The 25,202-nt window shown below is 46.8% G+C and overlaps 1 protein-coding gene across 1 annotated transcript in view; it reads right to left on the bottom strand.

Annotated features, from left to right (window-relative positions):
* Positions 1-24,596, bottom strand: part of PRDM15 (PR/SET domain 15) — a 35,824-nt gene extending 11,228 nt beyond the window's left edge. Inside the window, exons 1-19 of the mRNA XM_066599414.1 lie at positions 24,485-24,596; positions 20,791-20,836; positions 18,853-18,946; positions 17,181-17,334; positions 16,647-16,899; positions 14,332-14,457; positions 13,930-14,028; positions 12,158-12,385; positions 11,719-11,893; positions 10,152-10,327; positions 9,964-10,058; positions 9,488-9,575; positions 8,802-8,969; positions 8,010-8,107; positions 6,821-6,952; positions 6,595-6,729; positions 5,644-5,807; positions 1,736-1,815; positions 1,534-1,653 (exon numbers count right to left, since the gene is read on the bottom strand). Coding sequence (XP_066455511.1) covers positions 1,534-1,653; positions 1,736-1,815; positions 5,644-5,807; positions 6,595-6,729; positions 6,821-6,952; positions 8,010-8,107; positions 8,802-8,969; positions 9,488-9,575; positions 9,964-10,058; positions 10,152-10,327; positions 11,719-11,893; positions 12,158-12,385; positions 13,930-14,028; positions 14,332-14,457; positions 16,647-16,899; positions 17,181-17,334; positions 18,853-18,946; positions 20,791-20,830 — 2,425 coding nt within the window. The 5' untranslated portion in view covers positions 20,831-20,836; positions 24,485-24,596. The remainder of the gene's footprint in view (positions 1-1,533; positions 1,654-1,735; positions 1,816-5,643; positions 5,808-6,594; positions 6,730-6,820; positions 6,953-8,009; positions 8,108-8,801; positions 8,970-9,487; positions 9,576-9,963; positions 10,059-10,151; positions 10,328-11,718; positions 11,894-12,157; positions 12,386-13,929; positions 14,029-14,331; positions 14,458-16,646; positions 16,900-17,180; positions 17,335-18,852; positions 18,947-20,790; positions 20,837-24,484) is intronic.
* Positions 24,597-25,202: the final 606 nt, after the last annotated feature.

Below are 25,202 nucleotides of genomic sequence, written 5' to 3'. Positions count from 1 at the left end.
GTTATATCCTTCCCCCCCCCAGTGTTGGCATCCCTGTCTCCATGGCGACGACCAAACTTCTCCTCTGGTTGCCGGAACAGTCGCGCTTGCGCAGAGAGGAGGCCTCTTCTGGATGGTCCGGGCTCACGAGCTCCGTCCTGGCTCCTCCCCCTTCTCAGCGTCATCACGTAGCTCCACCCCGTCACATGGTGCCGATCAGCCAATGAGGTGGCTGGAATCGGCAGTGGAGCACAGACAGCAGAAGAACATCCACGGTGCACCATGGGAGAAGACCCACGGTGCACTGTGGGAGAATACCAGCGGCAGCCATCTTGGAAAGATTTTTTTAAAGTTGCTGAACGGGGATTCAGGTAAGGGAATTTGTTTTTTTTTAGTAACACCTGGCAGCAGTATTCCTTTACAGGTACTGGGGGACTGGGCAAAAAAAAGTGCCGGTAGGGAAGGGGTATTGGTCACTGGATTTAGAGTGGCAGTGACTGAGACTTGGCTGTGGAAGGAACTAAAAGCTATCAGTAATACTTGATCCACCCCATAACGTTGGTGATGTAGTGGTCCGTCCCACTCAGAATAAAGGGATATCACTGGTGGTGCAGTTATGGAGAACAGAAGAAGCCACCAAGATAGCTTGCTCCGGTCTCTAGCAGTAAGCCCCTTCTCAAAGTCTTCGCAGCCCACCTAGCGCCTTGGCCATATTCAGCCTGCTGAACAGGTAAAATCACTGTCTGTATGTTGCCCTTATATATGCTGGGCTGCGTTTTCTGCTTCACTGTATGCGTTTAGCACTGTTAGAGGCATTTTATGCTACACGGTTGTGTTGGGTATTGCACTGTAGTATTTGTCAGTAAAGGCCAAGTGTGAGAAATCCCAATTTATATAACTAATGTTATTCAGTTAGGTTGCGAATTTTGATGTGCATGCTGGCTGGATCCATACAATGTCCCTATGACAGTGCTTGATGGCTGACAGGAAGTCTTGTCAAGCAGCAAACATGGATAACCAAGTGTGGCTTTACATGGGACAACTATTACCTGAGTAATAGTGGCTCAAGCATATGAACGATAGTTTGTGTGCTTCTACACAGAGCAATTGGGGTTCACTAGTTCTTTAGTTTTAACCCTTTGCAATCAAATTTTGGATTCAGGGTTTCCTAGGGGGCTTTCTCTTTCTGCCATTATACAATGGCGCCATCTGCTGGCTAGATCCAGTACTGCAGTATATGCTGGAGAGGCCCCCCCCCCAACAGATTAAAGCAGGAGTCAATTAGTTTTTGATGGGAACGAGAGCACGCCTCTCTGCAAAGTTGTTGGCTAGTCGTTGGGATTACCTGTTTACACCAGATGATAATTAACCAACCAGCGACTGTTTTTAGTTGAGCTGAAACAGAGTAACAGAATTCTCGCCGTTACCCGGTTGGCGGCTGTGTTTACACGGAGCAACTGTTGCTCACATTCGCTTTACCAAGCGACTACGCCAACAATGGTTGTCCCGTGTAAAGACATTGTAACTTATCTATGTGACATCCCAATCCAGTACCTTTCCCGCACTCCGCACACAAGTATTCCCGGATGTTGTCATGGACTCTCATGTGTTCCTTTAACATGTCCTTCCTGGCAAAAGACTTCCCGCACTGGTCACAGCCGTGGCTCTTCACCCCTGAAAGAAAAGTTGAGTTTTCCATTAATGACATTATGGCAACAGTACAAGTGTGACGAGATGCGTTTTCTTCTACAATTACCTGAATGGATGAGTTTGTGTCTCTCCAGGTTTCCTATACTATTGAAAATCCTGCCACAAACCTCACATGGGTGAATGTACCTGCAGAAGAACACAGGATTATCTTTCACAAAATCACAAGAAAACAGGATTTATGTTACTTACCGTCACGTTCATAGCAAGACCGTGGATATAGCTCCTGCCACTAGGTGGCGACACTAAGCAAAGGAAGAATTAGTCCCTCCGACCAGCTATACCCCTCCTGCAGGCACTGGGCTAAATCAGTTTGTAGGTAAGAAGTAGGAGAGGACAAATTAACACTTGCATTCAATCAATATAGACCATAACCAGAAAACAAATAGTTCTAGGTATAACCCAGGCCAGATTGAGGGACCCTTTTTGAGAAAACACCCCCAGGGATAGCCAATAAAACATAACTAGAAGGGTGCTGTGTCCCCCAATGAACGGGCCGAGAAAGGGATTTTACGATAACCAAAATCCGGTTTTCTCGCCTGTCTCATTGTAGGACACAGCAAGACCTTGGAACGTTCTAGAGCAGTCCCCAAGGGGGTGGGAAAAATAAAAGTTGGTGTGGTCAGCCTGTTCCCCTTGGACGCAAGTATGAGACAGGACCACCGGCGGCTGCCAAGTAATGCTTCCTGTAGGACTAAGAGATAATGAAGACTGGAAAGTGTTTCCATCACTGGGAAGGCAGAATAAGTTGCCAACTGTCAGGAAAGCGCCTGGAAATTTTATAGGGTGGTACCAATCAGGGAGGGTGATGCCCAAGTATGCCCTGCTGAAAACAGATATGGACAGACTAGCCAGCAGTAGGTACACTTAGGCCTCATGTCCGCAGGCGGATTGGATTTCACATGCGGGAGCCCGCAGTGGAATCCCACCCTGCCTGCGGCCGAGGACACTATTTTACATGTGTGGATCTAGTGCGGGTCTTCTGCGTCCTGGCCGGATCTTCTTTCTTCGTCACGGCGGATGTGTGCGGGCGCGTCGGCGCTCATGCGCAGTAGGAGTTGTGTTTTCTTTTTAATTCCTGCTTTGCCGCGGATTGGATGGCTTCTATTGACTTCAGTGGAAGCCGTCCGTGCGGGATCCGCAGTGAAATGGAGCATGCTGCGATTTGTTTTCTGGACCAAAAGGTCCACAAATCAAATCATCATGCTTTAAAGCACTTGCGGACGGCCCATGTATTCCTATGGGCGGCTTGATTTGCTGATCTTTACGCAGGTGACCCAAGCGGTTTCCGCAAATCAGATCCGACCGTGGACATGAGGCCTTAGAGTCCTGCTTGTCGAGGACAACTGGCTAGATAGCCACATTGGCAATCATGACACGAGTCCTGCTATATCTGCTTAGTTACAAGTGAAGCAGAGTATTACCGCACACATTACTCCACTATAGACGGTATAAAGAGGTGGATGCAGCTCAACGTAATCACGTAGGATACAGTTTTGCAATGCTAGTCACTCCTCCTATGAAAGGGGGTAATGAGGCGGTAGATGCTCGCCAATACCTGGAGTCATGTCAGAAACGGTCTCGCTGTACAAGTACTTCTTATATGGGGGGGATGGGAAAGTGCACATCTAGCAGCTTCTTCACCATGTTATGTACAGGTTACATGGCGCACCTGTATCTCGAGGAGGTCCTGTGCATTACCCCAAAATACACAGTAGGCATAAGGAAGACGACTTTGGCTGGTGAGAAGCTGTCAAAAGGGGGATGGACCGGTGAGCCTGAGCTGCTAATATCAGGCCCCCAGCCCCAAGATGGACTAAAGGAGGGGGAGCACTGACCTACATATCTAATTAGGGTAATGGTAAAACTGTTCTACCCCTAGCCATGGACATTCTCTGCCTCAGACATCATCTCTACAGCTAATACAGAGGCAGTATGGGTTATCAGGTTCCCAATACCTTGGAACGTCAGGTGGAGAATCAGACTTGCTTTTTACAACCACACAGGGGCGCTGTGACTGACCATATAGTGGATAACAGTCGATTTCAATCTGAGAGGTTCCCATGCAGGGGACTGTGGAATGGAGACATGGCAAGAAAAAAAAAAAAACCCTATAGGACAGAGGCTACCGGACACACGGCAGTATACCAGAAATCTCAGAATCTGCTGGAGAACTGCTGGGGGTACGGCTGGAGACCCTGCGATCTGGAAGCAGATGCATGTCCCCCTTCTAGAAAAACTGCTGTGAGAAGGGAGAATCCTCAGGCCGGGAAGGTGGAGCTGGATGCGCCAGACAGCTTACAGCGTTGTATGATGAGGGGTAATAAGTTCTACCTCCAATTCCTGGGATCTCAATTAGAGGAGCCGGCCAGGCCAGAGGGAGTCCTTCATTCGCCATGGTGCCCATCGAAGGTGCGCCACCGTGAGTATCAGTGTTGTGATGCCCATGTCACCTCTCAACCACAGCTCATGAGGGCCTAGAAATCGAGAGACAAACCAGCAGAGCTGGGCACAGCGATAACGCACACAGAGACCCCCCGGGAGTGTAGAGCCGGAGAGGTGTGGAGCCCTCCAACCAGTATAGATGCGTGCGAGCGGGATGCCTCAACAGCGTCAGAGAAATGGCATCCGCAACCGGTGACAGAACGGTCATGAGAGCAGGTCAGGGACTGCTGGACATAAAAGGGGGCCAAGAGCCATGGCAGAGGGTGACAACAGATGAGGGAAGCTATGGAGAGAGGGGTGGGAGGCATCACAGGAAACTACCTGACTGAGGAAGAAAAATGTAGCAAAGAGGATTTGAGAGGAGGGGAATGCGATGAGTGTGGAAGGTGAGTGGCGATGGCGCCATACTTACCTAATATTCACCTTCTTCGGTTCGGCTCTCCTAGGGCACCAGTGGGGTCACCACTTCACTGACTGTCATTTAGTGGTGAAAGATTGCTGGATATGGATACGGGGGAGCCGGCAGTAAGGTCAGCTGCCCCGTTCTTCTTTGTTTTCTTGGAGGAGGGGGTAACAGGATGTCTGATGCAGCACTGTTCACCCACCTCACTTAAGGTCAGTCAGGGAGGTAAGCTCATTCCAGAGTCTTCCCTAGAGGGAAAAAAGTAAAAATAATAAAAGTAAAAAAGACCTGCAGAGTGGGAGGTTGCCTCCTATGGACACCAAGCTGAAACAGTTTTAGCTCGGTGCCTGAGGAGAGTATAGCTGGTAGGAGGGACTCTTTCTTTGCTTGGCATCCACCTTAGTGGTAGGAGCTATACCCACAGTCTTCTGTGTCCCCCCAATGACACGGAGCAAAAAAAATGTACAAGGGAGGGGGCAAAAATGGAAATAAAATGGTAAATATTCTGCTTTTATAGTAGATTCATCCAAGATTCGAGTTGTTAATTTTTTTTAAAAATATATAGATACCTTGTTTTTTTTGGAGCTGGGGCTCGGATACAGAGGGACTGGACGAACGATAATTCATATGCTTAGGGTTCGCTTTCCAGTTTATGCAGGCATAAAAATCAAATAACGATCGGCTTGTGTAAACAAGCCATCGCTCATCTATAAAAAAAATGCATGTTTACTATGAATGGAGCCGGGCGGCTCGAAGAGATCTCTGCCCCGCTCCACCTCCGTTCACTGAATGATAATGTGTGAAAGCTCAAGATCAATAATTGCTGGGATGACTGAGTGCTTAAGCGACTGACAATCATCCTGTCTAAAAGCACCCAAAGCAGCAGCCAGATACAACTGGTTATGCTTATCTTGCAGGAGAACAAAGGATTGGGCATGTTGAAGTCCAATATGCCCAATCCTTGTGTCCCCAATTTTTGGTCTACGATTAGGCTTCCGCTATAGACACTGATTGTTAGCAGGATTTCCATTGCATTATAATCAGAGAAAGAGGGAACAACAGAGCCAGAGAAGTAAAACCGAGGAGAGAGCAGTAATACACACACTCACTTCTGCACCTCGGGATCCGGTAGATTCTCTCGGTGGATCACCATGTGTGCGTGGTAAGTTGCTTTGAGTGCAAATCTCCTGTGACATATACTGCAGTCATAGCCGTTCTCAGCGTGGACATCCATAATGTGCTTCAGGTATTCCTTCCCCCGAGCAAATGAGATCTGCAAAGCATTGTACAGAACAACCTAAAACTTATCTCCTAGATGTATAACTTTCCCCCAATACAAAACCCATTGAAGAAAGCATGTCAAGGACCTGAGATGCTTGGATCACACACACATGTAATGTCATTTCCCCATTCATTTACTTAGACATCAGCAAAATTATCCTGATTGACCCTGAAAACAGTCAGGAGTTTCTCCGCCTTAATGTCAGTCATGTGACCTTAAGGTCCTTTTACACATGCTGATTGCCTAAACATTTTTCCGAATGCTTGTTTTCCTGACAATCAGACCGATCGCTCAGTTTCAGCGAGCATCGTAAGGGATATACAACCGGTCTGTGGGGATGTACGACCATAATAGCAATCGTTTATCTCATAAGCCTATTCTCAGGCTGAAGCGAGTGCCAATCAACATATGTAGAACTGCTATCCCACGGTTTCACGGTCATCTGAACTCCCACAATGCACTGCTCTTTGATACCGTGAAACCAGCAGAATTGTGAATTCTCAGATATGAATGCAGAGCACGATGATGTCATGTGAGTTCATGATCAGTATAAAATAAGAAAAGCAAAGAAATGTACAATTACTCCCTAGTGTACAGTATGTTAGACCTTAAATCACCAGAGCAGGTCAAGTTCTGTGCAGACTCCGAACAAAGAGAGAATGCTGAGAGATTTCTGCTCTGAAGCCTGCAGAATTATGAACGCAGCTCTGAAGTATAAAGCAGATTGTAATTTAAAATCAGAACACCAGAAGAGAATTTCATCCTGAACTGCTCCTACCTGGCACCTCTTACAACTGTACTTGTGGGGCTCAGAGTCAACGCTCCCGTCCGAGTTGTCATCGTTGTCCTCAGAGGAGATGCCGATCTTCCCAATGAACTCTTCCCTCTGCTGGTCGTTCATCAAAGCAATATCCTAAATAGGAATGACTGGCATAAGGACTGATCTGTGCCTGCAGGTATCACTCAGAACAGACCACGTGGGAGGGTAAGGGGTAAACAAGTACCTTGAAATGAATATGTATGTGATCTCGGAGGACGTCCACTCGAAAAAACTTACGGCCGCAGATCTCACAGGTGTATTTCTTATCTCCATGGGTGAGGAGGTGTTTGTTCATGTTGCTCCGGCATGAGAACATCTGGGTGTGAAACATACATGTCATGGGCAAAATACTTGGGTAATTTATTTCAACATGGTGGCCATATTTAAAGAGGTTGTTCGGTTACTGGACAGCTTCTTTCTAGTGGGGCTGTCTGTGTTAAAATAATAAACAGATCTATACTTACTCCTTCACCGCCGGGATCCAGCGCTGCAGTTGTCCTGTGGGTCCTGCGTTTGTTATGACAGTGACCGTCACAGGAAGTCAAGAGAATCGCTGCAGCCAATCAGAGGCTGCAGCGTCACCTCCTCACGCTCTCCTAGGATCAATGTCAGTTGTTTTAGTACAGTTAGCCCTATTAAAAAGGGAAGTTGTCCTGTAATTGGACAACCACTTTAAAGTGAATGTCCCTCTTATCATTATCTTGTTACTTTTAGGTCCAACATACCTTGCAGATACGTTTCTTAGTTTCAATTCTTAGTTTCGGATACATAGTTCCAAATCTCCTGTAAAGACGTGGCGTTACATGATAAAATTCTGTCTGCCTGCAGCCACCACTAGAGGGAGCTCAGAAGACTGATGTGTTCTTAAACTACTGCTGCAGAGAGATTTTTGGCCATAACACATATCATACGGCCAAAGATTTGCCAAGTTTAATGATTGCATGAACAGAACCCACTGAGCCACCAATGTGGTCTTGTGAATACCACTTTGCTACATTTTTTTGGCCGTGCAGCAAACCAATCAAGTCTATGCCAGTTATGAGGTGGAGTAGATTTATACTATATGTAGACATATCCATTTCTGCTGTAAATTACCGTAAATCTGCCAGGATGTGGGAGACTCTGCCCCTCCCACCAAGACCACGTTCCACACTTTTGTTTTTAGGACAGGCCAAAAAGTTGTACATTTCTGCATTTTAAGTACAAGTCTTATTAAATTCTCCCCCATGCCTATACAGGAGATTTGGAGCTTTGTATCAGAAAGCAGAGCTATACCTGCTAGAAAAGATATAAGAAGTTTACAGCGCAAATGTTGTCCATGACTGGCCATTCACGTGAAGCAACCATTGACTATACAAGTAATCTTAACTTACTTTCCCACAGACCGGACAGGCCGATGGCTCCTTCTTGTACTTGATGGAATTGTCAGCTGCCTGCTGGATGGATGCCTCACGCTTCACGCGCCTCACTCCTATAGGTGGTGCCAGTGAGGAAATGGGGGGAATTTAAGTGCGATTTATAATGCAGCTTCCATACACAAAAATTTTAACACCTATGCAGTTATATGTAGATGTAGAACAATACGGTTGATATTGTCATCTGAAGCCCTATGTCCACATCACTGTATGAGGTTTTCGCTTTTTATAGGTAGTATATCAGGCGCCACCTTGCCACACACTTTATAAGTAAGGGTCTATGTTATATTAACCTTTATTATAGGGGGGGATGCCGAGAAAGGATTTCAAGATGGGCGGACGCCATTGGCTATAGTGATCTGTTTGTGGGGGTCTCAGCATCCAGACACTCAGCGATTTGAACCTTTGACATGCCAAAAGGTTTTAAAAAGTGCATAGCGGCACTTTTCAAGAACTATGGGTAATGGCTGAGCTGCAGGTTCTCATTAGGCTTCATTATGTTATGTATTAGACTGGACTGGCCCTTTAAAGGCACATCATTGCTTTTCCTTTTGAATCATCTACAGGAAAGAACTTTATTATGAAGCCGATAATCAGAAATGCCGATGTTCCACTAGAACACGTGGCTATAAGTTCTGCAGCAGCAGGACTGGACTTTTGGCTACTACACAACCAGAGTTCATCATCCAGCAGAAAACTGATATCAGAGTTGTGAAGAGGAGGAGCGTCCAGGGATCTCCCACCACGTACCTTCCAGATGTCTGCGGTGATGTTCCAGCATCACGTCCCTCCTGTAGAAGAGCTTATTACAGACCTCACAGGCAAACTTCTTCTCCCCGTGCTTCTTCTTGTGCTTGGAGAGGTTGCTGTTGGTGGAGAAGAATCTGTAGCACATCTCACACTGGAAGGACTTGTCATCTGTCCAAGAAGAGAGAAGATGAACGTTATGTAGCACAGAAGCCGCATCACAAGAGGCTCATGTCAAACCAGACTGGAGGGGGCTACAAATCATCATCTTCTATAGCAATAAAGGCCTAAAGTCAGCAGCTCATAAAAGTGCATCACGGATGTAAACATATTTAGAGGTTCTAAGCACCGAAGATATGTGACAAAGTAGTAATCATGGCCATACAGGGGTGCAGCCAAGCTGTAATACCAGACCGCCCCCTTAAAATGGATTCGGGATTACAAAAAAAACGTGGCAGCCTTCTTCCAGAAACAGTGCCGCACCTTTTGTGTCTGCTAGTGCAGTTCAGCTCTATGGCAGTGCATGGGGCTAAACAGTAATACCAAATACAACCGGTGGACAAGTGTGGCGCTGTTTTTGCAAGGCAACTGCGATGTTTTTCTAATTCCTTTAATACATCCAAAGCATAAAACAGTCCTAAATTCATCATCTTTCACTGAGTTTAGGAGTCAGAAGACTCAGGTCCTACCTGTTCTGCAGTTGTGGAACTCAAGAAAGGCCTCAACCCTGAACGCCTTTTCACAGCTGGCACAACGGTATCTGTAGTCAGCGTCGACCTAGAGATCACAAGTCGGTTACCAGATGAAAATTAAATTCCGGTATATATGTATAGTCTGGGATGTTTCTGTTCTCCCATCAATCTGTATGTGGCAGGCTGCCTGGATATAGTGGCAGAAGACCATACAATTGCCTTCCGCTCACAATGAGCTACCCTTTATAACCCAACCGGTGTATGGGGAATATTATTAGGACTTTTAGGTTAGGAAGGGATATTGGCTCACAATTCCCAGTCATTGTTACAAGGCTTTAAAAAAGTTTGACACTGACTTGCAGGGATGCTGCCTTCCAATAGGTGGCGCTGTAGAGGTATTGTTCCACCTTCCCATTTGCTCAGTAGTGCAGAAACATAACTTATTGTCTGTAGGTCTAATAACGGAGACTTACCTCATTCCGGCTGTGCTTGTACGACACGTGCTGCTTAAGGCTTTCCTTACGGCTGAATAGTTTTGCACACTCCTCGCATTTAAACAGCTTGTCGCCTACAGGAGAAATAGCGCCCTCTAAAGTTCAGAATAAAACTTGAACAACTAGAATCCTTATATGGTCAAATAACCATTTAACCTTCCTCGTACCGTGGGATCGGACATGCCGACTCAGGTTGCTGCTGTTCCGGAAAACCTTGCTGCAAATATTGCACTGAAAGACGCGCTTGTGATCTCCCAGCTGACGGGCAAACTTTCTTCTTATACCGTGCCGGGATCCTGACAGCAGCCGTTTCATATTATTACTCCCCTGGTGAAAAGCAAACCTGCAAAAGGACATACAAAATATATATCAACAACCTCAATATTTCCATATGGGGTAAAAAGAAAATAATTCTGAAAAGTTCGCGATTTCTGATGTCATCATAAGTCACTTTTTCACAGCTAGGGGGACTTTAGGTTGCAATTACCTGGGATCCTTTCGTGGACCTCTAAAGTAGAGATCATTGCACCCAGGATTCTTTTGTTACCCTCCATAAAATCCCTTTCTTCAATGTTCATTGCGGGACACAGCAAATCCCTTATAGCACCGGCCACTAGAATGTGGACACTAAGCAAAGAGTTGACTCCTCCTATAAGCATTTTCATTCTGTCAGCTTTTGGACTTTTCCTATCCTTGGGATGTTTAAAAGAAATCCCTAGGGATCGGCCAAAAAATACTTATGATGCAATCAGGATTCAGACGCCTGCAGAATCCTACGATCAAGAGGATCAGAAGACACAAGAGTATGCACCCTGTAAAACTGCATAAACCTATTAATTGAAGACCAGGCTGCTGCCTTGCAAACCTGAAGAGTAGAAGCATGGTGGTCACGGTATCGCGAGGTGGAGTGTAAGGGATGCTATATACATAGACAATGGTCAGATATTTAGCCGTGTGACGGCAGAATCGGTATGACTGCAGGGGTGGTTGATGGTAGCTGGCATGGATTGCAGTCAGTAGGTCAGGGAGCATGTTATGAGGCGGCATACAGAGGGATTTGTTTAGGGAATGCGGTATGCCTCCCTGAAGAGGAGCGTTTTTAGAGCACAGCTGAAGTTTTGCGAGTCCTGGATTGCCCGGGTATCCTTTGGTAGTGCGTTCCAAAGTATAGTAGGCCTCCTTGATCGAAAACGTAAACCAGTGGGCAATGGTGGACTTGTGGGCCATCAGGAATGAGGAATAAGGAATCCGAATGGCGGAAGGATTTTGTAAGTGAAGGATAGAGCCACAGTGTGTGATGACATTCACCCTGTGAAACCAAAAAGTCTAAGAAACTTCAGGATCCTGAAGACCTAAAGCCGGGAGATCTGTCTCCTAAGGACACTAAAGCTAAAACCAGTTGAGCCAAGTGGCTGTAGGAGGGGTATAGCTGGCAGGAGTCGTCTTAGTGTCCGCCCCTTAGTGGCAGGAGCTATACCTGAGGTTTTCGCTATGTCCCTCAATAACACATTTTCAAAAATTGATATTCAATTCTACAGTTTCTGTGAAAGCTGAGTGACAACGAGAATGGATGCCAAGATGTACATAAGCATAAAGGGTCTCATAACCAATGATAAAAGTTTGACCACAGGAGCTAGGATTATTCTGAACTTCCTGTCAGTCACAGTACAGTCAGCCTCTAACTATATTGGAATGGCTGATCACAGAGAACAATAAACTGCATTCACCACTTACTTGGAGACAGGTGGTAGATTACTGTTGTTGGTGGCCGGAAGTTTTCCCAACATTAATTCCATGAACTTGTCATCAGAATCATGCGGCAGGGGAACGTCATCGGGAGGGATCTCTGTGATGATTTCAGCCACACGATCTGGTGGGAAGACTGGACTGTACAAAATAGGGTGATGCACTGGGAGGGGAGGGGGGTAAAGGAAAAAAAAGACATTTTAAAACGGGATGTGGAATTGTGAGGAATAGAAAAAAATTGATCAATAATAGTTAAAACTATCTACAGCAGTCATCTGTCCTATAATGAGGATATTAAAGGGGTTTTCCAGTTTTCTAGGACTACAGTGTATAATATATAGTCATTGTATACCTTATTCCTCACTGTGGACAAGACATCTGCTTGCTGTGAGTGAATGAAAGCATTCTTGATTATGCGCATCCTCACCTGGGGGGCTGTCATCCTCCACAATCACGAGGGGAATGCTGCTCTTCGCAGTTTTTGATTTGCGGCTCCTCTTTGGCTTTTTTTTCAGCTCCGCCCTGACAGCAGGAGTGTTGCAGATGACAGGCTGCTCCGGTGGAGCCGTCGCCGTCCCCCCCTCTACATAGGTGGGATCACAGGCTCCGGACGGGGAGATTCCTTTTGTTTGCTCCAGGTGACTTAATAAATGCTCTAAAATAAGAAGCAACATCACAGCGTGAGAAACACGAACATGACAAAGGCAAAGTTTTAAGCGTTAGTCGAAGGCCAGTATCACGCGAGCGCATTACGAACACATTTCTGCGTTCTTATACGCATGTATCCTGGCCTAATAGTGAGGTTTACTGACCTGAACTACCATCATCACAGAAATCTATGATGGTGACCATTCAGGCCAGTAAACTCCAAGGTCGGGCCGGGACACATCCTTCCAAAAACGCAAAAACGCACCTGTAATACGCTCATGTCAAACTGGCCTATGGGACTTTCAGCAAAACCGCAGGCGGATGCTCAGTGATTGCTGGGGGGCGCCTGGACTCTAGAATTGAAACAATGTGATGAGTCCAGATGCCGCCTGCCATTAGCTGAGATCTGCCTGCGGTTGAGGTCCACATTTCGAACAGGCACCTTTAAGATCCAACATTTGGTGCCGATTTCTTAACCTCTTCCCAATGTGCGCCAAAGATGTATGGTGCATGCTGGCTATCCAAGTATGGAGCGGGCTTGGGAGGTGAGCCTACTACAAACATGGCAGGTGTCAGCCATGTTTGACAACTGACTCCTGCCTGTAACAACCAAGATCAGGGTTGATGCTGAACGCGGCTGTTAACCTTTTAAATGCTGCTGTCGATTCTGCATGAGCACTTTTGGCTCCCGAATATTCCACCCTCCCAATACAACTGGGATGGGGGAATGCCATTTAGTTGTCATAGCAGCCTGGGGCTTTCTGAAGGCCACTAGGGCTGCCATGAAGGATTGCCTATCAAGGCATGCATGTGGTACATCTTGATAGACTGGCTGGTCAAAACACAGTATAATGCAACACAGCAGCATTGCATTATACTGTCTGAGCGATCAAATAATCGCAAGTTAAAGTCCCCTATAGGGACTAGGAAAAAAAGAAAAGGTAGTAAAAGGACAAAAAACCCAAAATTTTCCCACTCGTCTCATCAAAAAATAAATAAATAAAAGAGCTATAAATGAAAATGGAAAAGGACTGCAGCGGAAAGGGGCCAATATATCGTTATACCAGTCAGAGCTCCATTTTTCTGATTAAGAGCATCAAATTTCCAACAAAGATATAGATGCATATTTCATTGAAGCCGCCACTAGAGGGAACTCAGAAGCTTACTGTATTCTGTGTTATTATGGAGCTTAGTGTACATACAATACTCTCTGGAGCTCCCTCTAGTGGTGGCAACCGACACAATTTTATCATTTACTGTGTATCCAAATCCAAGGTAGAACAGCAGCACTATATAAAAAAAGACTATGCAGCAAGTGGATGCCAGCGTCATAATCTTGGTCCCATGTCTATATATATAATCTTACAGGATACAAAATCCTCCCAAATAGACCAGGTGCAATGGGATTTAGACATCTGGATCAGGATTGATCAGCACAGAATATTGGACCTATTAAGATTTTTTTATTTTTTTATTTAAATGTTCCTCATGGAAAGACAAAACCAAGTTCCTATATAGTAGATGCTGAGCAGCGGCGCTCCCGGTCAGTACCTGTCAGCAGATTGGGTTCTAAGAAAGTTGTGTTGCACACTTTACACGCCCACTCACAGGTCTCCACGTGAATGATGTCGCTGTTCTCCTGGCAGTCCACTGAGGAGTAGAAGAAAAACTTGGTAATTCATATATAATAGTCAGAAAAAAATAAAATCATCAATGAACGTTTTCCGCTGATTTGTCCATAAACATCTGTATAATCAGCACATATGGATGTCAGGATGGGAGAACTGGCCGGCGCCGCTTATCTCATCCTGCAGATTCAATCTATCACTCATCACTTTAGCAGAAGTTCCTTCTCCTGTGTTAAACCCTGAGTGACATGTAGTGTGACAGTGTATGATACAGTTCTGGGCCCCAGCTGCTGCAGAACATCACAATACACAGAAGGCCGATTACCTGAAGTGAACGCTGCCGGTGGACGGATGATTTTCATCTTTTTGGAGGTCATTGAGGCAAGCTGGTTGGATTTTGAAGCGGTTGGATTGACTTGTTTCTCCGGTTCAGAAGCCAAAAATCCGACCTCTAAGGAATACAGAAAAAGTAGGCAAAGCTGAAAAAGCATTTTCCGGACTATTTTTATTGATGACCTGTCCTCAAGATAGGTTATCAATAGTTTAATGGCGGGGTCCACTGCTCAGGACTAATCAGCAGTTTGGGTGCCCCCTGTCACACAGTGGAATCAGATACCACACAGTGGCCAGAACTGACGCAATTAGATCTGCGCCTGTAATTACCAGCACCGACCACTACACAGTGGTCAAAGCTATCGGTTTCTGCTCTGTACACTGTTTAGTCGCCCAAATAGCTGATTGGTTGGGGTCCCGAGTGACAGACCCCGCTGATCGACTATTGATAGGTTTTTAATAATAATTTTAAAAAAATAGCATGGAAAAACTAATGGAATATTTGTAATTATTATAAAATCTCTTTCTCGTGGCATTCATTGGGGGACACAGCTGAAGATCATGGGTATAGCTACTGCCACGAGGAGATGGACATTGAGCAAAAAAGTATTAGCTCCTCCTACCGACTATACTGCTCCGGCAGGCACCAAGCTACCCAGTTTGTATACAAACAGTAGGAGCAGCAAAGTAGAATAGAAAATGGATAAGAGTCAATATAAAAACATTGGAACCACAACACAGCTTAGAACCATGCGTGACTCGGGGGAAAACACTCCAACAAGAAGTTAGATATGGGAGAGTCTTTACATAGAGCTGGGCGGCTACGGCGTCCCCCAATGATTGTGATGAGAAAGATTTTATAGTAAGTACACAAAGCTTGTTTTCTGGTCTGTGTCATTTGGGGACATAGCTGAAGACTGTGGGACATTCCAGCGCAGTCCCCCGCGGGTGGGGAAGAGCATACAAGAATGCATGCGGTCAGTTTATGGCAGTCTGTAAAACTCTTCGACCAAGAGAGGCATTGGCAATGCAAAAGTGTGCATCCCAAATCCAGGAAAACTGAAGACTGGAGAACAAAGAGGTCTGCCTCCTACAGACACTAAGCTAAAACTGGTTAGGTTGGTGCCTCAAGAAGGCGTATAGCTGGTAGGAGGAGCTGACAGTTTTTTGCATAGTTTCCGCCTCCTAGTGGCAGTAGCTATACCCATAGTCTTCAGCAGTGTACCCCAATGACACGGACAAGAAAACCCCTTTAAAGCACCTGCAATCTAGCAGCAGCAGGTTCGGTTAGTGACAGCTGGGCACCCAAAGAAGAAGGAAGTCGTTTATAACTAGCTCATGTACTGTGGTGCTCTGCCAGTGACCAAGGTTACCCTATGGGACCATTTCCTCCTGCTGATTCCCATGGACGCTACAGATGTTACAATGGAAAACTTCAAAATAATATATGTATGCAAGTTTGTCATTTGGTACAACTCAACTAGAATAGTTATCAAGCTGCTGAGTCCTGCCAACATCATAGATCACAGAAAAAAAACACATAAAAGGGGCATTCCAGTTATCGGAAGTTATATTAAGTTCTCAACTATCCTCAGGGGTAATAACTGATAGATCAGCGGAGGACAGACTGGTGGGACCCCAAATGATTGCTAGAATGGGGGTCCTATGTGTATACCAATTGAATGGAGCGGCAGATGAGCATGTGCACTGCTGTTACATTAATCTCTATGGAGCTAACAGAGATAGAGTGGTTTCACATCTGCGTCGGAAGCTCTGACTGCAGGTTCCATCGCAGATATCGGAAGAAAGGGGCTGCATGCAGTGATTTTTCTTCTGTCCCAAAACCGGGCAGCTGGGTGGACCCCATTATAGTCAATGGGGTTGGCCCAAAGCTGTTTGGTTTCGTCCAGAAAAAGAACAGTTCAGCTGCAGGGATTCCCCTTTCCTGCTCCCCGAATGGAGCTGGAAAGTGGAATCCCCCCCCAGGGCAAGTGTGAAACAACCCATCGCCGGGTTCAAGCAAGCACTTGGTTACCTCCGGCAGTCCCAACAAAAAAAATGAAGCTGCAGAAAACATTTTCGACCACCGCTCCATTCAGATGGTGATCCCAGTGGTTGGAACCTCACCGGTCTATCAGATATCAATTATCCTGTCGGTGGCAAGAACTTTATATGACATCATGTAATTAGAATACCCCTTTAAATGAAAACAAATGTAGCAGAGCCGAGCTCATCATTTATTTGCCAGATCTTTACTCCTGTCAACAAAAACATGGAACCCAGGCTTCATACTTGGCATTACATTACCATTGTGAGATGGCATAGGAGGCTTCAACAAAGGCTGCTCCATCTTCCTTGCATAGAACGCTGCATACCACACTCGTAGCTCCGTACCAGCAGCGATATCCCGAGAGGTAGTGAAGTAGATGTCATTACCATGTTGGAACGCCGTCAGGTTCTGATGGGTGAAATCTGTGGCCGGCCTGACTAGCATCATCCAGTTACATTCATCCTCACTGGAGGTATCAAACCATATGACCAGCCCATCCTTCTGGAACACCTAAACAACAAGACAAGTTCAGCACCATGTCCTTTTCCTGCCAGCAGGCTCTCTGTACCTGTTCAGAAATCTCCTCAGTCCCCAAAAAGTCAATTTGCACTAATATGGTATTAAGAACACAGGAAGGTGGGAGAGGAGGAGGATACGGCTGCAGCTTCTCTCGCTCTGAGACAGCATGCTGCGAGAGGGGAGAAGAAGTGGGGAGACATCCTACTGGTCCAGCCATGCAAAGGGATGAAGAACCCAGAAAGTGCAACTTACACATTAGGTATAAACTTTACCTTGAGAGGAAAGACTGGAACTTTGTCTAGTTTTTCGGCTCTTTTACATTCGAATGGGCCAAACTGAGTGCGCTTAACAAGTGGGGTGACCGCATACACCCCCTCCGTGCCAACTCCTATGTGTCTGATCTCCAGATTGGTGGGAAGCGATGACCTAGAAATAGAGAAGCCGTTAGAAAACCCACAAATTCAGAAGGATTATTGGGCAGCAGAGTTAGGGAAGCTTTACACGGGCCTGTGCTTCCACGTCAGAGTGATGGTCATGAAGAGAATGGAGGTGGAGCGCGCCATAGACCCTAAGTGCCTAACAGTCGTTCAGTGAAAAGCCACCCCATGAAACGAAGCTATGAGCGACTATTAAGGGATTTCTCGCTCAATATCATGTCAGGTCCCGCGTTTACACAGGATAACTATCACTGAAAATCACTCATTTGAGCGACTCTTTTGGCTGATAGTGGTCCCGTGTAAAGCCCCCCTTAGTAAGGGTCTCAGCTAGGTTTCCTGCTCCCTACCTGTCCACATAAGGGTCAGGAAAAGGGGCATGGCCAAAATACTGCAATTACCAACATACTGGAATATCGTCCAATAGAGGAGCCAATACTGATGGATCCCCTAGAGCACTAGGAGTGTTTGGACAGCTGAGACCATGATGGATTGGCTTTAACCCCTTCATGACCTCAATGTGCCTTTTTACAGTGGTCATTAAGGGGTCTTATTCTACAGCGCAGGGTTTGTAAAGCACTATACAGGTGTTCTGTGCCACATTGGGGTAGGTGTTCAGCTGTCTAATGGCAGTCAGGTTCCTGCTCTAACGGCACCAATCTTTTTAAGTCTAACTTTTTGATTGCCGCTGTGAAGAGTAACTGCAGCATGGTCAATATCAATGAGAAATGAGGGGAAGCAATCAGGTACTGGGAACTCTTGTACAGTCAGCCCTGGGACTTATTAAAAAATAAATAAAAAAACACTGTAAAATCGGATTTTTTATTGGGGGACACAGGAAACCTTTGGTATGGGTGCTGCTAATAGGCACGACACTAAGACCCCATTTACACTGAAAATCACTCAAAACAGTTTGAGTGACAGTTTTAAGCGATCATCTTTGCATAGTCTATAATAGCTAATTAGCTACTAAAGAGCTATGGAGGGCGGAGCGGGACACCGCCACTATCGCTCAGCAAACAATACAGCTGTTTTACATAAGCAAACAGCTGCATTCTTCTCCGCACTTACTACCCGTGCCCCGCTGTGAACTACCAGCGGCACACGAGCTGAAAGAATCTTATCAGCGCTGCTAACAGTAATAACACCCTGCACCGCTGATAAGAGTTCATCGCTCAATTGTAGAAAACTAGAATTGAGCGAGGAATGAATCATGCACGAAAACTACACGATGTCTGTGAATTTGGACGCAACGGTCATTCCTCAAAAGATGGCTTTGAGTGAATTTTGAGCAAGAATCGTTGTGTCTATATGGGTCTTAAGGAAAAAAGTTAGCACTTCCTTTGCAGATTATACCCAGCCTACAGGCACTGAGCTAATCAGTTTGTACTCCCAGCCATAGAAAAATTGCACAGAAAATGTATCTTAAAATAGTCTTCAGTACAAGGTGGCATCAGACCACGACAGGAAACCACTGCTGTGTGTGAATACGCTGTATGATCCTACTCACCTCGCTCTGCTCAGCACAAAGGAGTCCTGGACGGTCACCACCGGACCGAGCTCCGGGCACTCCGAGTCATGGTACTGCCCACAGTCTTCACACCCTAAAAAGAAGGAATTAAAGTGATTGTCCGGGGTTAGAAAAACATTGCTGCTTTCTTCCAAAAATAACTCCCTTCCCGATCACAGATTGTGGGACACCAGTGCACAAAAACATCAGTGGAGGCTTCCTTGATACACAGGAGATACCTCCATCAATAAAGGATTCTGATAGGAAGGTTTCATCATCATTAAGATGAAGGCTATAAAGGCTTGCAACAAACATATTTGCATGATACAGCGCTCCAAGCATCCTGCGAAGTTAGAGGGGTTGTCAAAAGATACCACTTATAGGGGGGTAGGTCAGGGAATAAGGGTGCTTTTATTGCTGGGACGATCTGTCGGGCAACAGATGCCCAACAGGTCATCCCAGCGATAATCGTTCTCGTGCTTTTACATGTGAACGATTATCGCTGACTCAATGGAGGCGGAGCGGTCGGGGATCATTGTGGCTCACCGCCTCCATCCACAGTAAGCAGACAGTCGTTTATAAATGAACCACTGCCTGTTTATACTTGCAGAAACTGAACAACGAACAAATTCTCGTAGTCGTTCAGTCGGGGCATGCATTTACACTGAACGATATCGCTGGTCCATGGGAATTCGAACGATCAGCTCGTGTAAAAGGGCCTTAACTGTCTGATCATTGGGGTCCTTCAGATCAAGAGAACAGAGGTTCTGTGTCCCCCGTATGAATGGAGCAGTGGTTGCACATGTCCACTTATCTCTTCGCTGAGCGCTGTATTCTGCTTCTCTCCGACAGTCCTATAGAGATGAATGGAACAACGGCACACATGCTTAACCACCGTTTCAATTATATTGGGGGACGCTGAACCCCCATTCTCATGATTGGTCAGGTTCTCAGTGGTCAGACCCCCACCAATCAGATACCTATCCCCTAATCTGTGATATCATGGGATAACCCCTTGAAAGAATCCTATGACTGAGTGGGAGTCATTGCATACACAAGTAGAAATCGTTAACATGACTGACCCATCATGATAATTCCAATTACAGTATTGCATTGCATTGTAATTAAAGCAACCCTCCAGTCTCAGGACAAAATTCTGTCCCGGTATCGGAGGGTGTAAGCGGTATATTACCTGGGCTTGATCTCCTCAGTCATTCTTTCTTTCCGCCAGTCTCGTTTTCAGGTGGCCAAGATGGCCGCCATCATCTTTAGACTACCTAATAGGTAGCATTAGGACTACCAATGCACTGTACATGCTCTGTGATTGGTCAGTGCTGCTCATGTGCTTGAATCACAATGCAATGCATAGTATAGTATAGTTAGAAAATGGTGGCGGCCATCTTGGCTACCCAAATACGGCACCTGGATACTGCATTAAATGAATTTGTCGCCTTAAATTTTTTTAAATCTCTTTTCACTCCCTATGGCCAAACATAATAAAACCACCAAAACTCCCTCAGCCCCGCGCATATCCTGTGTCGCAGCCTTCGGACTCTTCTGTGATGTACGGTTCACAGGCTGCTGCAGCCAATCACACAGCCCAGTACTGGATTGTTCGCTGCAGCAAGCTGCGACGTCCTGTACATGGGCTGCTGCAGCCTGTAAACCGTACGTCACAAGGGAGACCGCCAGCTGCGGCACGGGACATGCGAGGGGAGTTCAACATTAACGGTTTTATTAGGTTTGGGCATGGGGGCAATATATTTATTTAAAAAAATCTAAGTTGGCAGCGATTCGTTTATATGTCACGTTAATGTTTGCTACATCAGCCCTCAGCGGGCCGCCGGGGTGCGCACATCTATACATCCAGTCCTATAGACAAAACGTATGTGAGGTAACATCTGTAAGACACGAAAAGAAACGGCAGAAGACACTTACATATAAATACGTTCTCCTCCATTCCTTCTTGTGCCATCATGAGTACCTGGAGAGAGAAAACATGGCGGAACGTGTTATTACATCACTGGGACACCAAGCGGTTATCTGACCACAACCGCCAACAGCCATATTAGCTCTCATGTGACTGCATATTAGGGGAAAACCATTGGTGGCACAGGAGAGAATACAGAACGGGAACGTGGGGCGTGCGGCAGGCAGCGGCGGGGGCCTTCATGTAGTTCTCTTGTGCACTAAATAAGATACGGCGAGATTCACACAAGCGCACGCACATTTGTGTTGCGTTTTTGCACATGGGGCGTTGCAAAACGACACGCACCGATGCTCACAGCCATTGAAATGGCCGATTAGTTTAATGAGTGCAAGCATGCTCTTTCCCTGCACAGAATGCTGCGGGTGTATTTTGTGCGACATACATGCACATATATCATACGTGAACGAACCTATGAAAATCAATGTGTTCTATTCTTAGTGTATTGGCATGTGCAAATTTTCCGTGCGTAAAAATGCGCACAAATACATCCGTGTGAATCCGGCCTAATGGCATATTTGCGTGCACAATATGCAGAGAACAGAACTCAATACGTTCGTGCACATCCCCCGATTTGCTCTGTTTTCCTGCGCTTTGGTGCACCAAAGACCCCATATAAGTCTAAGGGAGGTGCAGAAATGCGCACGCAATGTGCTATAGGATGCGCAACATGCTGCGCAATTTCTTGAGAAAGAAAACATATTTGGAACTCATTAGGCTAAATACCTTTTAGATTGAGGCGTTCGTCTGCCGCGTGCAAACGAGCACGCCCTGTGAGCGTAAAAAGTACAGTAAAATGCGTTGTTATACACGCAGGAAAAGACTCGTTCATAGTGCAAATGTTTTGCGCTACGTCACGCACAATTGCGCATATTCTCTTGTGATGTACAATAGGCCACAGCCATCATAATTCAGGGGGGTTGTCAGCTTTGAATGACTGATGACCTATGGTCACAATACGGACCCGTTCATATGGCGCATTTCCCATCCATGTATTTAGCGGACCCACTAGAGCCAATGAGGCTATACACACAGGCGGTTTCACACAGACAGAAAAAAAATTGCGGCATGTCCTCCGCCCACGGGTATTGGGCGGCACATGGATGTGTGTCTGATGCAGGTTGCGCCAGATAATCTCGAGCGTGGCTCGCATACGCCCGAGTGAATGGGCCCTAGGTTCTCAATTGTTCGTTGGGGTAACCACAGCTATCCCACCCCATTTGTGGCCATTTCCTCGGTCTCCCGCCGACCGTCTAGCCCTCAGTGTACATTACAAGTGTGAAAACAGTTTAGTTATGGGATTACAGGCCTGAAGCCTGAGCTGCCCTACTGAGAGGAGCCGTTGCCATGGAGACCGCGTGGCTCCACATACACCAATCACTTCACGAATGCACACAACCACGTGGGCCTGTGGAGAAGGGAGGATTTACACCAGGTCTCCACGACAACCAACAAGGCGGACATCCTTTTAGACCTGCGACATTTCTGTGGAGAGGAATATTTATAATCACTCTGCGGACGCTGCATAGTGGGCACCATTACTCCGCACCCGGTGTGAAACGCAGCCACTAACTAGCGCTGGCGGGAATGTCAGCAATGTAATTCGCCATTTCACATTCAGCGAACCATACGGGGGAAATTTATAGCAATGCAAACCCGTAATGGCCGCAGATATGGCCTACATATCTACACACAACTTCTGTCTCAGCAATGGAGATGGGGCAAAATGGCTGCCGGCGCCACTCATGGGGACTGGGATGAGGTTTAGTAAGGTCGTCTACGTGTCATTCTCTTCAGGGTCATCCCTGTGCAGAGAACAATCCAGCTCTGCTACATCTGTAGCACCAGATTTCCGTAATGGTTTAGGACCGCTGACTGACAACGCGCAGGGTGGGCAGCATTCGTTTCCTCCGTCTACACGGACAGATTACCTGTTGTGGGAATGAGCGGTCGTGTAAACCGCCCTCGGGGTGCGCGTACATGGGGGAATTTCCCGCACAATTACGGATGTGCTGCGAGATGCACGGAAATCGTACAGAAAAGAACTGAAGGCATTTACACGTACGATTTTTCTCTTGCAGCACTGTGAGAAGAGGTGATGTGCGAGAAAAACTGAAATGCGTCCTATTTTTGGGTGATATCACCCATTTTTCCTAAGGAAGCTTTAGGAAAAAAAAAAAACCACTGAAAAAGAATTGCATCGCGCTCACATGTACATAAGAGTTTCAGGCGAGTGCGATAGATTTTTTTTTTCTCCCATAGGGAATAATGGGAGTTTTTCACGCGTGAGTAAAATCACAACCGCTGCGATGAGAGTGTGATATGTTCTTCACTCACAATTAAAAAAAAAAATGTCCGCGCGTTCCCGGTAAGCAGAGAATCGCTGATAGATGGCGACGGCCTGTGCACACGGGCTGACCGGTTTGTTTTTTGGCCTGCATAAACTGAACAATAAACGGACAAATTATCGTTAGTCGCTCGGGCGCGCGTTTACACTGAACGAGATTATTCAGATTGTCGCGGGAATCTGCAGATCTGCCCGTGTAAAACGCCATTTGTGTGAGTTCTGGGTCTCTTTCTATAGGCTCTGCTTGGACGGCCCACATCCCGGACTGAGACTCCGACGCGAACCTGGCGAAGAAATACCAGAGGGAAATCTGCTGGACGCCCATGATAGTCAATAGGGTCCGTCCTGCGCCATTTCTCTCTGCCTGTGATGGATCTGCCCTCCTCTGACATTTCACTATTCTGTCCCTTCGACGGATCGCCATGTTATACATGTGAAGGAACTGTTTGGCGCTTTTCCTATTGATGATCTATCCTCAGGAACAGTCATCACCAATCAGCTGATTGCCAGGTATACTATTAGCGCTGTCTGTGTTGTAGTGCCCAAGGTGGGTACTGCAAACACACCTACTCCATTGACTCCAAGGGGAACTGTGCCTGCAGTACCAACCTGGGCCACTAGAATGCAGACAGCACTATCTGCTTCCAGAGCTGACCACAGACTAGGCAATCAGCTGATCGGTGGTGATCCTGAGCAATGGACCCACCGATCAACTATAGATCAACAGTAAGAATGAGGAGAATCCCTTTAAATAGCAGCCAACTGTCAGGCAGGCTGTAACTGTAACGGACCCTCAGCTGGTAGCAGTGCAGGACAGACTTTCAGTTTTGTAAGGGCAAAACATGGTGTTCACATTCACTGACAGCAAGCAGAGATCCAAGAAACGGGGATGCAACCAAAGTCTATTAGAAGGGTGCAGAGATTTCCCTTCTCCAGTAATGATGCTTTATTTGTTCAGATGCCTCACTCCTTCCTTATCGTGACAGTCGTGGGGCTGATCGTGACATGGCCACCAGTACACACATACACGCTCCGCACACCAGCCGCGGACTGTCCGGTACACACCGGCGTGCGCAGGCAGGAGGCTCCGGGATCGGCCGCACAGCCGGGTTTTGCCTGTGATCCCGGAGCTGCGGGGAGGCCGCCCCCTCCGGCTGCTGCAACAAAGACCAGGCGGCCTGGCAGCTGGAGCGGGCGGGGAGCGCGGACTGCGGCCTCCCTCCCGCCGCCTTCCCCGTGCCTCGGGCTGCACACCCCGCCCGGCTCCCTACATCCATCCACCCACCAGCTCCCGGTACCTGCTCCGCGGGAACCCGCGGGTAGGGAGGGGGGAACCGAATCCGGACTCCGGGTTCCGATCCGTTCCGGAAATCACGCAGGACCGGAAGCGGCGCTGTAAACGCGCAAGGCCTGCCGGGAAGTGTAGTCTTTGTAGGCTCTGCGCACCTGCCGCTTCTAGCAGACAGGTAGGAGATGATTAGTTCTCCGGCCTGCGCCTTATAACCAGGGTCACGTGACTGGGAGAGGACCCTGATGGCCGAGCAGCTGTGGTCGCCCCTATTTTAATTTTTTTCCCATTTTCCTACCTAACTGCTGCAATGTGACTGGGACACTTTTTTTTGTATCACAACTACTTACAAATCGCATCATTCCAAGTGCGTTATCGGTCGGCAGAGAACAGACGGGTTCGTTCTCAATACTTCCGCGTGCGTATTTCATGCGCGTGAAAAAAAAACAGCATGCTCTATTTTTGTGCGCACCAAAAGTCCCCATAGAAGTCTGTGGAAGGTGCGCAAATGCTGCACACACTCAGTAAGCGTGCGAATGCGCAAAAAGTACAGAAAAGTACAGCAAGATTCGTTTATGGCGCCAAAACATTGCGCAAAAGCATGCGCAATTGTACTAATGCTTGTGTGAAGCCGCCTTTAGACTAGGATAACACGGTGATTTTTGGCCGTGATCTAGTGACAAGGGTCACACAGGCAAAAATCGCTGCGCCGCCCTGCGACCTCGCAC

This window comes from Eleutherodactylus coqui, chromosome 4 (assembly GCF_035609145.1).
Source record: "Eleutherodactylus coqui strain aEleCoq1 chromosome 4, aEleCoq1.hap1, whole genome shotgun sequence".
Classification (NCBI taxonomy): domain Eukaryota; kingdom Metazoa; phylum Chordata; class Amphibia; order Anura; family Eleutherodactylidae; genus Eleutherodactylus; species Eleutherodactylus coqui.
Note: the sequence above shows the minus strand (reverse complement) of the source record. Positions and strands in the feature narration are given on the sequence as shown.